At 37.7% G+C, this 16,905-nt stretch overlaps 1 protein-coding gene across 2 annotated transcripts in view; it reads right to left on the bottom strand.

The window, feature by feature from the left end:
* Positions 1-416: 416 nt before the first annotated feature.
* LOC128011371 (neural cell adhesion molecule L1.1) overlaps positions 417-16,905 on the bottom strand; it is a gene marked incomplete at its 3' end in the record, with an annotated part of 50,806 nt that continues 34,317 nt past the window's right edge. For both annotated transcript variants that reach the window (XM_052593700.1, XM_052593701.1), the window contains 11 exon segments: positions 417-486; positions 8,989-9,120; positions 9,193-9,333; positions 11,141-11,254; positions 11,501-11,677; positions 13,856-13,978; positions 14,063-14,288; positions 14,897-15,012; positions 15,159-15,378; positions 15,635-15,705; positions 16,368-16,568. In XM_052593700.1, the coding sequence (XP_052449660.1) occupies positions 417-486; positions 8,989-9,120; positions 9,193-9,333; positions 11,141-11,254; positions 11,501-11,677; positions 13,856-13,978; positions 14,063-14,288; positions 14,897-15,012; positions 15,159-15,378; positions 15,635-15,705; positions 16,368-16,568 (1,591 nt within the window).

Genomic DNA, 16,905 nt, shown 5'->3' with positions numbered 1-16,905 from the left:
ATCACTAGTATAACTGCGATCCTGTTGTCATACAACAGTTCAGTAAATAAGAATATTGTAAGATTTTAGTCACATGAATGTCTAATTTATGTAATAATACATAACATAAAAATATATTGTATCTATTATAAAAATAAATAAATATATATATATATATATATATATATATATATATATATATATATATATATATATATATATATATATATATATATATATATATATATATATATATATATATATATATATAATAAAATCCAGAAATTCAACAATTACTCTCCAGGCCACTGACGGGTACTGAGATATTAAACTCTTCATGTTAGATGTCCCTTGTTACATAATAATCATCACCACAAAAGGAAAATGTCAGAGCTACTTCTGTAAATACACAATAATGTGACATAAAATGCACTTACTTGTACTCTCCAAACTCTCCATCTTTCATTGTACGGGCCCCATTGACCTGATCCTCCTCTTTATCTTTCACTGAAATACAAAAAAAAAAAAAAAAAAAAAAATTAAAATACTTTCTAACAAATTGCCAAAGAGACTATTCTTATTAAAAATTCCGTACATAGGGTGCCTCTGGTAAGAGGTTGAATGGGGAGGAAGAGAAAGTGCTTGATACAGATATATATATACAGTATTTGTGTATATGTAATAACATTTTTATTTTTTGCCCCCATTTTTCATAAGCTGACATCTAAGAAAACCAGTCAGTATCTGATGTGACCACCATTTGCCTCACGCAGTGCAACACATCTCCTTCACATAGAGTTGATCAGGTTGTTTATTGTGGCCTATGTAATGTGGTCCACTCCTCTTCATTGGCTGTGTGAAGTTGCTGGATATTGGCAGGAAATGGAACACACTGTGGTACACACAGATCCAGAGCATCCCAAACATGCTTAATGAGTGACATGTCCGGTGAGAATGCTGGCCATGCATTAACGTCTCAGGTTATGAATGTAACCATGGTTCCCTGAAGGTCAGATTAGTGTAATGCTTTATTGGGTGGTTGTTCTGCACGCTTAGTAAACAAACTACAGCTAGTCCAAAATGCAGCAGCAAGAGTTCTTACTAGAACCAGGAAGTATGACCATATTAGCCCGGTCCTGTCCACACTGCACTGGCTCCCTATCAAACATCGTATAGATTTTAAAATATTGCTTATTACTTATAAAGCCCTGAATGGTTTAGCACCTCAGTATTTGAATGAGCTCCTTTTACATTATAATCCTCTACGTCCGCTACGTTCTCAAAACTCAGGCAATTTGATAATACCTAGAATATCAAAAGTTCAGCGGCAGTTGCTTTTCCTATTTGGCGCCTAAACTCTGGAATAATCTACCTAACATTGTTCGGGAAGCAGACACACTCTTGCAGTTTAAATCTAGATTAAAGACCCATATCTTTAACCTGGCTTACACATAACATACTAATATGCTTTTAATATCCAAATCCATTAAAGGATTTTTAGGCTGCATTAATTAGGTAAACCGGAACCGGAAACACTTCACATAACACCCTATGTACTTGCTACATCATTAGAAGAATGGCATCTACGCTAATATTTGTCTGTCTCTCTTATTCCGAGGTCACCATAGCCACCAGATCCAGTCTGTATCCAGATCAGAGGGTCACTGCAGTCACCCGGATCCAGTACGTATCCAGACCAGATGGTGGATCAGCACCTAGAAAGGACCTCTACATCCCTGAAAGACAGCGGAGACCAGGACAACTAGAGCCCCAGATACAGATCCCCTGTAAAGACCTTGTCTCAGAGGAGCACCAGGACAAGACCACAGGAAACAGATGATTCTTCTGCACAATCTGACTTTGCTGCAGTCTGGAATTGAACTACTGGTTTCGTCTGGTCAGAGGAGAACTTGCCCCTGACTGAGCCTGGTTTCTCCAAAGGTTTTTTTCTCCATTCTGTCACCGATGGAGTTTCAGTTCCTTGCCGCTGTCGCCTCTGGCTTGCTTAGTTGGGGTCACTTCATCTACAGCTATATCGTTGACCTGATTGCAAATAAATGAACAGACACTATTTAACTGAACAGAGATGACATCACTGAATTCAATGATGAACTGACTTTAACTATCATTTTGCATTATTGACACACTGTTTTCCTAATGAATGTTGTTCAGTTGCTTTGACACAATGTACTTTGTTTAAAGCGCTATATAAATAAAGGTGACTTGACTTGACAAGAAGGCTTCTGTAACTGCCACCTCCACTTCCCGCTAGATGCGACAGCACCACTTAGTGGCCAGGAGTCCCCTCAGGGTGACCTGGCCGGGCATCCATAAAATTCCCTGTAGTGCTGTGCCAGGCCTGATGATCAAGAAGGCTCCCGCAGAAACCTGTGATCTCAGCCGCCTAATACCGGAACATGAAGCCGGATGGTTGGTGCATAATCACCAGCAATTTAATACACATAAGTATATACAGAGAAGGTTACATACTCACCCACTCTCCTGCGGTGGAAGCCCGCTCAAGGGGCGCCACCTTTTAGTCCGGACCATCAGTATGGTGGTCGCTATGAACATAGAACCAGCCAAAAACATTATAGGTCCACCATAGGAGACTTTTATGCAAGAGATGTTCACCTAACCTCGATCAGGTGGAGAGCTAGTGGTTACATGGGAATTAGGAAGGGGAGGATAAAAGCAGAAGTTAAAAATTCCTAAAGGGAATGAGTAGATTCCTCGGTATCACTCTGATTCGGATGAGAACGATGCCTCATCTGGATCACATCCCTTAGGTTTTGCTTCACCCTCGTGACCCACGATTCCTCTTTCCCCTGCCCGCAGGTGAGGGAGGAGCTCGAGTCACGACACTAGCCTTCTTTGCCTGTCTTTGATCCTCAGATCGCAGATCGAGACAGGCCAAGACCCTTATGTTGTTCGGGTTCGGACCTGGACCTTCGTGGAATGAAGGATCTGAAAGCAGCAGAGCGTGCCATCGTCTCCCTGAACTTCTCGATCACCATCTCAAATAGAAACCTGAGTATCGAGAGGAAAGCCTTTTCTTTCTTCCCAATGTCTGCCAGGTTCATCCACAGTTGTCTCTCCACTGCCACCATGGCGGCCTGCTTGGTAGCATGGAGAGAGGTGGCGCGGCTACCTGAATAGGAGAAAGGCCCTTGCCTCCATTGAGGTCTCTTAGTAGATCAGCCTGATATGCTTGAAGCACCACCATCATAACAAAACCACAGCATGACCTGCTGCGTATGCCTTGCCATTTAAGCCAGATGAATTTCTGAAGGGACTTAGATGGCAAGAAGGGAGCTTAAGAGAGGATGTCTCCCCCACAGAAAGAAATTATACTTTGTCAGAAAGATAACAATCATCAAGGTTTTTTTTTTTTTTTTTTTTTTTTTTTTTTTTTTTTTTGTGGCCTTAAAGCGTCACCTTGTTAGTGCATTTTCATGGGAAAAGGGAAAATTCCTCTTTAAAACATTCAAAAACATTTTCACGAGTTCATTCTCCTTCGTGCCTCAGCAGTGGCGGGTCCTTTTTTCCTTGTTTCCTTTTTTTTTCAGAAAAGAGATGAACGAGAGCGGAGCTTTTTTTTCTGAAAAAACACTCACAATGCACATAGATTGCACATAGAAAGACATCTTGTGTGTCAAATGACCCAAAGATCGCATGTCTAATCGGGTGTCAAATAACGCAGACACGGATGCACACATTGTCTAAACACTTGCTAGTAGTCGCCATGATATACAGAGAAAGAACACTCTTACCAGTTCTTACAGATGCACGTTTCAAACAGAACAGTCAGTGAAGACGAAGAAGAGAGTGACATGTTCTCCCAGTGCCTGTTTATAGGCAAACCGGTAATGACGTCTGAGGCTGTAGCCGGCCAACAAGTTGGTGTTTTTTCAATGTATGCTTCAGAAATGCGTCACGACAAGGTGTTGCCCATAGCGCCCCCTAGAGGAAGCAGTTCGAAGTTCCCTTGAAAGGGAACGGGGATGTTTTCAGCTTCCGGGAATTGTGTACAGATCCTTGCAACATGGGGCTGTGCATTATCATGGTGCAACATGAGGGAGAAATTGACTGGCGCAGATACAGGATGGCTGCCTCTGTGACGTGCTCTGCAGTTGTTTTTGTGTTTTTGTTAGTTTGTCCTGTCTTTAGTTATATTCTTGCAATCAGTTTCACCAGGGTTGAATTGCTGGACATTCGGCACCACACATCTTACTATATATTATCGGTCTTCGACTATTCTAATGTTTTGCTGGACATTCTTGTCAGATCACATGCTTCAAGAGGACTTGTAGATGGAGAAAAAGAGCTGGGGCACTGGTGAGACTCAGAAAACACGGATTTCGAATGCCGTTGCCTAGTATCCATCAGGTAAATATCCCCTCTCTACCCAACAAAACGGACAAACTCCTTCTGCTTTCACGGACAAATAAGGATTTCTCACACTCTGCTGCTCTGTGTTTCAGGACATGCTTTTACATCAATGAAAGGTGAAGTACAGATGTAACAGTGTTAAATAAGATGTACTGTTCAGATCTAGAAACTCTATTCATTAACGGCAAGCTGTTCTGTTCACCACGGGAGTTTCACTCATTCATTCGGGTGAGTGTTTACATTCCTCCGCAAGCGCACATAAGTCTTGCTTTACAGAAACTCGCTTATCAGATCTGTTTTAATCATTCTCAGGAGAATGCCTCAGGAGAATCAATCATCTAATAAAGCCAATCTCTACTGTGAACTGCCAAAATACAGACAGCACATCATATGTACCACCAGAGACAGTAATATATTGGATCACTGTACACCACAATAAAGTTTTTTTTAATGTTTGGTTTCTTCTTATACCGACCTACAGGCAGAAACTAAAATCAGCTAAACCTGTATTAAGAACTGTAAAAAGATGGACTAATGAAGCAGAGCAGGATTTACAATCTTGTTTTGACCTCACTGATTGTAGTGTTTTTGAAGCTGCTGCCACCGATCTGGATGATCTCACAGAGACTGTGACATCTTATATCAGTTTCTGTGAGGATGTGTGTATTCCTACCAGGACTCATCTTACTTACAACAATGACAAACCGTGGTTCACTGCAAAACTCAGACAGCTCCGTCAGGCCAAAGAAGATGCTTACAGGAAAGCATACATTGAGGACTATAGTGCAATAAAGCACTGCAACCATTCAAGTCTTTATAAGTAATAAGCAATATTTTAAAAATCTATACGATGTTTGATAGGGAGCCAGTGCAGCGATGACAGGACCGGGCTAATATGGTCATACTTCCTGGTTCTAGTAAGAACTCTTGCTGCTGCATTTTGGTCTAGCTGTAGTTTGTTTACTAAGCGTGCAGAACAACCACCCAATAAAGCATTACAATAGTCTAACCTTGAGGTCATAAATGCATTTGACATTGAGAGCACAGGCCATAGTTTAGATATATATTTTTTAGATGGAAAAATGCAGTTTTACAAATGCTAGAAATGTGGCTTTCAAATGAAATATTGTTATCAAGTAGCACAGCTAGTTTCCCTAGTGATGACAAAGAATTGACAGAGCAACCATCAAGTCTTAGACAGTGTTCTATGTTATTACATGCAGAGTGTTAAGGTCCTATCATTAACACCTCTGTTTTTTTTTTTTTTCTTTTTTCAGAATTTAGCAGTAAGAAATTACTCCTCATCCAGGTTTTTACATTGACTATGCATTCTATTAGTTTTTCTGCACAAATTAATTTGATATCTCCCATGTGTAACATGTAAAGTGTGAAAAGTAAGCCATATACTATAACAAAAATAAAACCATAAACATCAACTCAGATATGATAGTACTAATAAGCATTTGTCCTATTCTGTGTAATAAACTCCTGAAGCATTGGTGTCTTTTTGAAACATTGCTGTCCCTTTGTATGCGATGATAGTTTTCTCAAAATAATTAAAATGCTCATGAAGTGACTCATAGCAGTTCTAGAGATTATGTTTATGTGTTCATTTTTTTTTTAATTTTTTTTTTTAATTTTTTTTTTGGAAAATGGATTCCTATTTGTATTTATTTTTAAGTAAAATAATTTGAAAATTAATGTTTAATTTGTGGTTACCATGGTTTAACAATAGTAACCACTGTCTTTGGATTCATTGTAAAATATTAAAATGTTAATTTTTGTAAGGGTTGTCCACCATCGCACTGTTTACTCTGATTATATATATATATATATATATATATATATATATATAATACCAGTTCCTAAAAAAAAGTCCAGAGGTGTGTGACTATTGCCCTAAATCAAGTCAAGTCACCTTTATTTATATAGAGCTTTTTACAATACAGACTGTGTCAAAGCACTTCATAGTATTAAATAGAAAAATTGTGAGTCCCTTAATCTGCAGTGTGATTTTGTGTTTGGAGTGGATCATGGTGTGGAAGCTTAAAGAAGAGGTTAAGGACCATCATGATCCCTATCAAAATAAAAAGTGAACTAATGATGCTATCCTGACTATAATGCATTGTGTTGTAAAATATCCGGAGGATCCTAAGTCTCAGGCCAGGTTTTTCTTCATTGATCGGAGCTCTGCTTTCAATACCATGTAGCCCGACCTTATGCTCTCCAAATTTAACAGCTTGGCTGTCAGTCCATACAATATCAAACAGTTCCAGTCATTTCTTACCGGTAGGAAAAGGTTCAAGTGAAGCAGACTCTTGCCAAGTACAGGTAAGTGTTAATTTCGTAACCTATTTTTAATTTAGTTTTAGTCTTAGTCTTGTCCCAAATGTCCTTGTTAGTTTTAGTCATATTTAATCATTCACATATCTTTTTTTTTTTTGTTAGTCAAGTTTTAGTTGACTAAAAGTTTTTTAATTTTACTCTAATTTTTCTTAAAAGCTGTCATGTACAATAAAAGAGCAGCAACAGGAAATATAATTTGACACAAAAAGTCTGCCTAGACAGTAGACTTGCGCTCAGCATTGTTTTTTTGTTTGTTTTGTTTTTTTGAGCGGCATGTGGACGAATTCGTTCACAGTATTTTATTTTTTGATAACAGACCGCTGCTAACTATAACACACAAATATGGAGCCTCTTACTTCGACCTAGCATGTCGTCATCGCTCATCACTCGTGTTCGTTTAGGGTGTTGTGTGTTCAGCAGTTTCGTGTTGCTGGCAGCCACAGGAGTATGAGACCTGTAACTTGAGCAACAGCGCGAAGTAGAGCTGTAATCGGGCCTTAAAAGTTAGGCCCGACAGGACCCGATCCCGACAGGTTTCGGCCCGAGCCCGACAAGTACATTTTTGATTGACAGCTTTTTTAAAGCCCGAACCCGTTTACAGCCCGACATTATTCAAATGTGCGCACGCACACAGCTCTTTTGCCTTTTGCCAACAATGAGCAATTTATTCATGTTTTAACATAATTTACTCATAACTAACGTAGACTAGACCACTTGGAAGTTGGAATAAAGAAATAAAATAAGTCCTGTGTCACATCGTAACATCTCAGCATTCTAGACAGGCTCATTTAACCTATAAATAGACCAACGCACCAATAAAAACGAGTCATTTAAAAAAAAATTAAATTAAGATAAATTTTAAATTAAGATGGGTATTTGGCAATAACGAAATTAAGATAAAGGCTCCGCCGGATTTGCTTTATTTAATAAAAGAATAATGCCAACATTAGCGTAAATACTCTGTCAACATTATGCATTTAAGACTCAATGAATATTTAGTTATCATTTGAAAAACCTTTACTCACAGAGTCTACATGTTTTTGTGGAGAAAAATGATTGAATCCACTGTATGTCTTCAGCGCGCTCCTGCGCTCACTGATGGTGCGTCATTATTCACTCATTATTCTCATTATAAACGGTCAAAACTTTTCCACACCTCAGACTTTGCTTTAGTTGCTGGTGCAACCAAAACGTAATCACCAGAGGCAAGCCTCCGTTACACCTACTCAGCATTCATTTTAGCATCTTTCTCGCACTAATCGAAACACATCACATGACCGCTCGTTTACCTCGCAAACCGGAGCGCAAGCCCGAGCCCGGCCCGAGCCCGCGTAAGATGATAGAAATTAAGCCCGAACCCGACGGGTCCCGTCGGGTTCGGGCAAAGATCTTTTTTTATTCAACAATAATGCATGTTAATTTAGTCTTAGTCAACGTTTTTGTACAGTGGTGCAGTATTGTCATCATCTTGTCTTAGTCATGAAAAAAAGGTCGTTGATGAACATATTTTGTCTCGTCTGATGAAATTAACTCTAGTACAGGTCCATAACTATTGGTGTTCCCAGAGGGTAATGCTCACCACTTTTATTTAAACAGAACACTTTTTATTTTTATTACCGTATTTTCCGGACTATAAGTCGCACTTTTTTTCATAGTATGGCTGGTCCTGCGACTTATAGTCAGATGCGACTTATTTATCAAAATTAAATTGATATGAACCAAGAGAAATGAACTAAGAGAAATGAAACAATAGAAAACATTATCGTCTCCAGCCGCGAGAGGGCGCTCTATGCTGCTCAGTTCTCCTGTAGTCTACACTGAAGACATAGAGCGCCCTCTCGCGGCTGTAGATGGTAATGTTTTCTATTGGTTCTTGGGTCTAAATAAATGCAACTTATAGTCCAGTGCGACTTATATATGTTTTTTTCCTCATCATTAAGTATTTTTGGACTGATGCAACTTATACTCAGGTGCGACTTAAGTGCGAAAAATACTGTAATAATACTGGCCTTCTGTATAAGGATTGGGACTTTATTATATTATTATAGCATTATGCTACTGAGAGACAATTTTGTTGCATGGAGTAAAGAACACAGTCTTGTAATAAATAATACTACTACCTCCATCTGGTTGGTGTTTTCGCACCCAAGGATTAATTACAACCAGGACTAAGTCAAAAACATCAGACCACAGAAGTCTTCTATCACTAAGAATGAGAGACACATAATGTTTTTTTTTCCAGCCAACTGTAGGAGGTGCTTTGTGTGGTACCTGAATACTTTCCTCCCTTGCTCTTCTTGATGTAGCACAGAATGAGCAGCACCAGCAGAAGCAGAACCAAGGCGCTGATGAGTCCGATGAACCAGCCCTGAGTTACAAAGCTGCTGGGCAACTCATGCAGCTCTGAGAAAGAGACAACACGTGAGAGCATGGAATTAATAAATTAATCCAGAGATAATTGTTACTAGCCTGTACCTGGTCCAGCAGTTTCGAATTCCCGGGTGAAGTTTCCGGGCAGGATTTCTAGTTTGTACTGAAAGCCCGGAGTCAGACCGTGCAGCTGATAGAACGCCTGTGATGAGTTGACCTTTTCGGACTCTTTCCATTTACCATCCGCTACCATACACACAAACAACATTGTCACTGTGAAGTTCAGCATGAATTTTTACATACATTTACATTTTTTTTTCAGGTTTTCTAATGGTGGCACATTTTGGCAAAACCTGCCCACACAAATCATTACTGAGCAGTACACTTACACCATAACATCGGTTATACCAGTAAATTCAGCCAAAAGACTTAAGGTATTTCCACACTGAGCGCAAAACCAATATTGGAAGAGATGATGCGCTGGACTAAAGCAATAGATTTCTATGGATGAACATTCGCACTCAAAAAAAGTCTGACGAATCTTCTGAGTTTCACAAAGTGAAAACACAGGCCGTCCAATAAGATTTGAGCTAGGATCATGTGACCGGAGCAGCTGTTGTTGCATAAAAAGGCAAGTGTTGGCTCTGTTTTGAAAACCAAACACAAAAGAAGAGTATCCTGGGTTAGAGAGTGGATGCTGAGTTCTTGTTATCATTGGTATTTGACAACAAATTTATTCTCACATGTTCTTTATACAGAATAATAGTTCAATTGTCCACTGAATTATGTGCTTGGTTAAGCTCCATCCATTTTCTTCCACTTGACGTATGATTATGACAATATGTGTTTTGTATGCAGCTCATTGTATTTTTATAGCAATGAGGGATGTTTATGACAGATATTAGCAGTGTTTTAATAATTATCATTATGAAAAATGCAATGAGTGCATGTGTCTGATTATTCATCAAAAGCAACTAAAGATCACCAATGGAAATTATTACAAATACTTGTTGATGGTTTAAAGTAGGTAAGCTAATACATTAATAATTACATATATTTTGAAGTGTAGCTGGATGCTTTTAATTATACTTTAGGATGAAGCCTATTCTTATAAGCATTATCGATTGTGTTTCTGGTGTAGAACCTTGTTTATCTTAATTTAATGTTGTATATTGAGCAGCGGATGATGTTATAACCATTTACAAGATACATTTTTGAGGAAAAATGCATTGTTGGTCTTGCTTCCTAGTGTGTGCAGGCATGAATTAGCTGAAGGCCGAACAATCGTTTCATGTTCATTGTGAAAGCACCGTTTGTCGGTTATTTTTCCCATTTCACTCAGTGTAGAAAATCCTTTAGTCCCACCTATATTCCATCTGTCATTTAAAAAAAACTTTAATTTACATTTACATTACATTTAGTCATTTAGCAGACACATTTATCCAAAGCGACTTACAGATGAGGACAATGGAAGCAATCAAAACAACAAAAGAGCAATGATATACAAGCACTGTCTCAGTTAGCTTAAACAGTACACGTAGCATGGGATTTTAAATAATATAATAAATAAAAAGAAAACAGATAGAATTAAAAAAGAATAGAGCAAGCTAGTTAGAGGTCTTTTTTTTGTTTGTTTTTGTTTATTGTATAATGAATAAAAAGAAAACGGATAGATTTTTTTTTTTTTTTGGGGTCAAATAAAGATGGAAGAGATTGAGTTGGGGAGGTCATTCCACCAGGAGGAACATTTCATTTAATAGTCTGTAACAGTTTGACATATTTACTGACAATCTAGAATCCAGCTATGTGAGCCTTTGATATGATTTTATATATAAATAGCTATACATTTTAGATGCTATATTTAGATTTTTGATACATTTTAGGGTTCATCTAAACATGAAAAGAATACACATTAGCTGTAAAAACAAATTAAATCTACACAGTTTTATTGCTCAAGTTTGATGATGGTTGTCAACATCAGTGATGATACTATGACAATGTTTCATTCCTTCAGGATTCATGAAAAGTAGATCAAAGTTGATCAGACTCTCACCACTTTTTTTCAGGTAACGGAAGCTAAAGGCAAAGCTACGCCGTCTTTCTCCTGGCACCCAACTGATGTTAACCGATGTTTGTCCAGCTGTGATGTTGATTACAGATGGTGGTTCTGCAGACAGAACATTTACATTTATACATTTGGCAGACACTTTTCTCCAAGGCAATTTACAGTGCATTCAGTCTAAACATTTTCTTTTGTCCAAGTATGTGTGTTCTTTGGGAAATTAACCCACAAACATTTGCACTGCTAACACAGTGCTCTACCACTGAGCCACAGGAAGGTGCAGATAATACAGTACTGTAGATCAGAGAAGGTTATGTGACCTGTAACACACAAATGTTTGAGCAGTTTCACCTCCATCCAACATGGTGGCACCCTCCATTTCTACAGGCTCCCCATCACCAGCGGCAGTGAGTGCTCTGAGACTGAAGTGGTATTGGATCTGAGGATTCAGATCCTTCAGAGTGTACTCAGTATCAAGGGGCAGGTTGAGGGACTCCATCTGCTGTGTGCTCGAACTTCCAGGCACAGCTAAAAAGAGGACAGAATGTAAAATGTCAGCTTTATGATGACACAGTAATTTATACGTCAGCTAAGACATCTGCCAAGGTTGCTGCAGTTTTAAATAAACAAATGGAAAGGATATCTATATGGCTCCAGGAATATCATCTTACTCTGAATGTTAAGAAAACTGTCTTTATGTGCTTTTCTAATAGAAAGCAAAAAGAAAAAAGTAATAATTAGAGTAAATAATATAGAAATAGAGGAGGTAGATAAGCTATATTTTTTTAGATATTGTTTTAGAACTTAAATTTGATAAACATATAAAAAAAAGCAAAAATGGTAAGGAGTAACCTAAACTGTTTTAGACTTATTAGAAAATATATTTCAAATGAGGCAGCTCATCTTTTTATGCATGCAATGATCTTGCCCTGCATCTCATACTGTATTACAGTTTGGACTCAAACAAGTGATTCCTGAAAAAAGTGAAATGTTGTATAATCATGCTGTTTTTAAAAATGTAATATGATAAGTTTTACAAATTTAAAAAATCTGTCATATATAAAATATATTTTTTAAATGTTTGCACAATTAGGCATCATCTGTTCTCTGTAAACAGATAAAGAGACAGGGTGAAACATGTAGAATCACTAGGAGTTCAGCAGGTGGGAATTGTAGGATTCAGAAAAGATCGAAAAAATAATTATATAATCAACACTTCCACGATTCGTTAATCTCGACAGCTGTAATAGTAATATATATATATATATATATATATATATATATATATATATATATATATTTGAGAGGGGTTTCACATGTAATATGCATTTCGAATGCAAAGATATCAGCCAATCACAACAGTTGTGGTTTACTCGGAGTCTCACAGCAGACACGCCCGCTCCAAACAGAGCATTCAAGCCAGAGGGCTAATGTCAGGATCTAAAAATGCTTTTTATTTCTAAATTTTAAATGTAAAAATCATACTAACAATATAAATACACCTAAAGAAACATTAAAAAGCATTTAAAGAAAAGGAAATAATCCATGTCATGGGACCTTTAAAATAAACCAGAATTGCACGCATATGTAAATGTAATCATTTTTGTATGTAAAAGTGTAATGTAATGTACAGGTTTTTCTTTTTCTTATATGTATAATTTAGGTAGGTATTTGAATGTCTATAAATTACATATTGTGGTAGTTTTATTCTGTGAGTAGTAGTTTTATTCTTTGTTTTTATTTTATATTTTTAGAAAAGCCTTTCTAGGGACCTGGGATGCAAATTAGCTTTTGCTATACTCTCTGTGCGCAATATATATTTTCCAGTTTCCAGAAAAAAAAAGAAAGAACAAAACCCCATTAGAATGAATAAGATCAGTATCATTAAGCTTCCCTTTGTAAAGGTGCTCATTAATAACTGATAACTTTTTCTTAAATACATTAAAAATCACTGATACTGTGTTGGGGTAATCAATTACAAGTAACGTGAATTACATAATCATATCATTTTTTTCATGTGTCTAGCAAAGTAATGCATTACTTTTTAGTTACAATCATCCAATTCAACCATACTAATGAGCAAAAATTATTTCAGATAAACTAACATTTTTGCTTAATTTTTTTTTTTTTTTTTTTTTTTGAAGGCCGAAGAACTTTCTTCCCGTGTTCTACTGTACAGACAAAAATGTACTTTTCCTTCAACCACAGGCTTATTTATTTTAGTATTGGTTCGAAAGGGCTTTTATGTTTGCCAAAATTATAACTTTTAATATTAAAAAACAATCAAGTAAGCAAGCCCTGCCCATGTTTAAAAAGTAATGCATACGTAATACAGATGTAGCACAATTCTTTCTATAAAAACACAACTTACCTAATTAGTCCCACCTATATTAGGAACACTACTGAAAGGTACACAAGCTGTTTCCATGTGTGCTAGTTATAATTTGTAAACTACTGACTGCACTGGCTTGGAGTGATCGATCACACTGAGCTCAGACTTCACCAACAGTCGGTATAATCTATCAGTGTATCTATCGGCTGGGACTAAAACAACTGTAGCACTTAATTCACTGGTACTCTTTTATTTTCTTTTTCTGCTTAAACTCTATTTATAATGGTTGATTCCTGCAAATTCTCATTCATTTTACAGTAAAGCTGTTTCAAAGCGTGCTAATTTTACTTATTAGTGAACCTGAGTTGACCTACGTTCATAGTACTGGAGCAGGTATCCTGTGAGCACTCCGTTGGGTTTGTCTGGAGCTCCCCAGCGCAGGGTTATCTCCGTCTCAGATGGGCTTTCGAAGGTCAAGAATGAAAGTGGTCCAGGAGCTGGATGCCAGAAGAGCACAAGTTCAGCTGATCTAAATCCACATTCATAGAGGTTTTCAAGTGCGCTGTAAAAAGTTACCTTACCGCCCTCTGGAGTGCTAAAGTGATACGCCTTCGAATGCGGACCTTCACCTTTGCTGTTGAAAGGTGCAACTGTCAGTGTATAGTTCGAGTGAAAATGCAAATCGCTCACGACCATCTCCTCCTTATTTCCATTAGCCACAATCACTCTGTTCCGTTCTGCTGCTGGTTCTTGCATCGGCAGGCCTCTTTGGCTGTGAGTTCTGGGGCCTTTCTTTCTCACATGGATCTCGAGTGATAGACACAGAAACAACTATGAGAATCAGCAGCTCCTCTAGAATTGCTTAGAATCTGGAAATGTTTTCAGCAGCTTTTAAGTTTTCAAGTTTTATTTTTGTTTTCAGAATGTATTGCTAAAAGGTAAGATAACTTTATGTAAAAACTCATTAAAAATGGTTCTTAATAACATTATTAGAACATTATCTCCCAACATTCTAATAAAGATTTTAGCAGGAAGCTTCCCAGTGCACTAGATGTAGACTTGTGGATGTGGATGTGAAATTTTGATTGAAAACCCACCTTTTGATTGATGTCTACCTCCATTGACATTAACTAATTCTCTTATTATAAAGCAAATTGCCTTTATTTTTATCATGCAGTTATAAAACATATTTGTTATGAACAATGTTCTAATATTGTTATCAATATTTTTTTTAGATTGTTTTTACAGAATGTTATTCTACATTTTAGGAGAATATTGTGGGAACTAAAATAAAACTCGCAGCTGAAAACATTTCCAGAACTTAACCTAATGTTGTCAGAAATTTTTTGAACAATACAATTTCTATCTGGGAGCCAAGTGCAGAAACTATAAATGATGGTTTATAGATCATGTACCTTGTAGCCAAGTAAGTGTCCACGGACAGATTTGGTGCTGACTGGACTCCATTTGACCAGGACAGTGGTTTTGTTCAGCTCAGACACTGCGACACTTGAAGGAGCTTCCAGAGGTACTGTGAGATATTGAGAGGAATTTCTATGAAACCGTCGAAAGATTTTAAAAATTAACTGAAAAATATATATTTTTTCTGGAAATGCTGGGCTAAGATAAAGCAAAGAACAGGGTAAAACTAAAGCAGGAGAGTGTTTAAGAACGCACAGTCTTCCCCTGAGTAACCGATCTCAGCATCTGGTTCTGGTCCTGCACCAAGCTCATTGACTGCCTGAACTTTAATCTGGAAGGGGATGAAGGTCCCGGTGCCCTCCACAATGAATGGAGGATTTGAGGCACTGCTTTCCATCCAATGTGAATCCCCTTCTTGACGCCAGTAGATCTTGTACTTAAAACCTGGCCCATTAAATTGTCGTTGCTCCAGTTCCTTTCAAATGTAAAATAGTAAAAAAAAAAAAAAGATTAATCGTGACAATTGCATCAAAATCACTTTGTCTTTGTCACATGTAATACATCTTTCTCTTTTGGAGAAGACTCCAGGAAAGTTAGCGTCCTGCAGACTTCAGCTCAAACTCCTGTCTGTAATGATCCAGACTGAACACCTTGATGAGCTGCTCTGTGTGTCGAGCTGAGACCTGCAGAAAGGCAGCTCATACGGAGCAGCGCCGGAGAACGTTACTCACCTGCCATGTGATGATCAGACTGTTCGAATCAGTCGACACTGATGTCACATTCTCTGGATTCATGTCAGGTTCTGTGTGCAAGAGAGACCATTAATACAAGAAGGCTGTTCTCTTCTTATTGAAAGATTTATTTTGCTGGGTTTTTTTTTTTTTTTTTGGTTAATTATGATAGGACAGTTATTAGACGGGAAGTGAAGTTGGAGAGAGAGGGGGGTGAGATTGGGAAATCAGTGAACCTCTGAAATCAATCTCAGGATGTCTATATGTTGGACATGCTGCCCACGAGACTTCAAAGGATCAATTTCTACCAATTCAAATCATCACCTTGTAAAATTATTATTTCCTCATTAGATTTGGGTGGAACTTCTAATCCTATGCCATTTTGTCTGTCAGGGAAATGTATCTTGATTTATGAATATTAGATAACTGGACTAGAAAACAAGACTAGAAAATACAGAGGAAGAAAACTCAGTTTTGCAGTGAAAAAAAACGTTATGTGTCTGTGTCATGAAAAAGTGTTCTTGCGGGGCTGATAGCATTGTGTACTGAGATCAAATCCCAACTCTAGGACCTTTTCCAATCCCACACACTTGCTCTCTCTCTCCCAATTTTCTTCCTGTCCTTAACTGTGGCCTATCTAAATAAAAGCAAAATGGCAAAAACAAATGTTATTGGTCACTCCTGTCGCATTGAAGAACTTGTAGGATGTGTTTCAGAGCTCAGAGAGTCTTACTGGCTGCAGGCGTGCTGTATGACTCTGAGGGAGGACTGGGCTCACTCATTCCTATGCCATTGACCCCTCTGACCCGGAAGTGATAAGTGCTGTATGGCTGCAGGTGGATCTCCAGGTGTGTGATGTCTTGAGGAACTCTTCTGTACTCCTCCCAGTGGCCCTTTCCTGGATTCTGCTTCTCTTTCCTCTCAATAACATACTCTGATGGACAACAGAGATGAAAGGTTCTTGACAAACTGATTATCCTACTACTAAAAGGAGAGTCAGTTTTATTTTATTATTATTATTTTTTGGTGGAGCATACTGAGGATTTGATAAAACGGTGTTCAATAACACTCACTTCATCTCATTTTAGGTAAAAGAGAGCAAAACAAAATAAAATAATATTTTTTTATTTGTAAAGACATTTGAAGTAAGCATATAAGAATTCAACAGTATTTCTCCCTTAGGACTAAAAGGCCTGAGGAACAGTGTTTTGTAAAGGGCTCCGATGTGAAGCCTGTAGGAGTTTTCCACAGTGGATGTGTAAGATTGGTTC

The sequence above is a fragment of the Carassius gibelio genome, chromosome B23 (genome assembly GCF_023724105.1).
Source record: "Carassius gibelio isolate Cgi1373 ecotype wild population from Czech Republic chromosome B23, carGib1.2-hapl.c, whole genome shotgun sequence".
NCBI classification, from domain to species: Eukaryota; Metazoa; Chordata; class Actinopteri; order Cypriniformes; family Cyprinidae; genus Carassius; species Carassius gibelio.
Note: the sequence above shows the minus strand (reverse complement) of the source record. Positions and strands in the feature narration are given on the sequence as shown.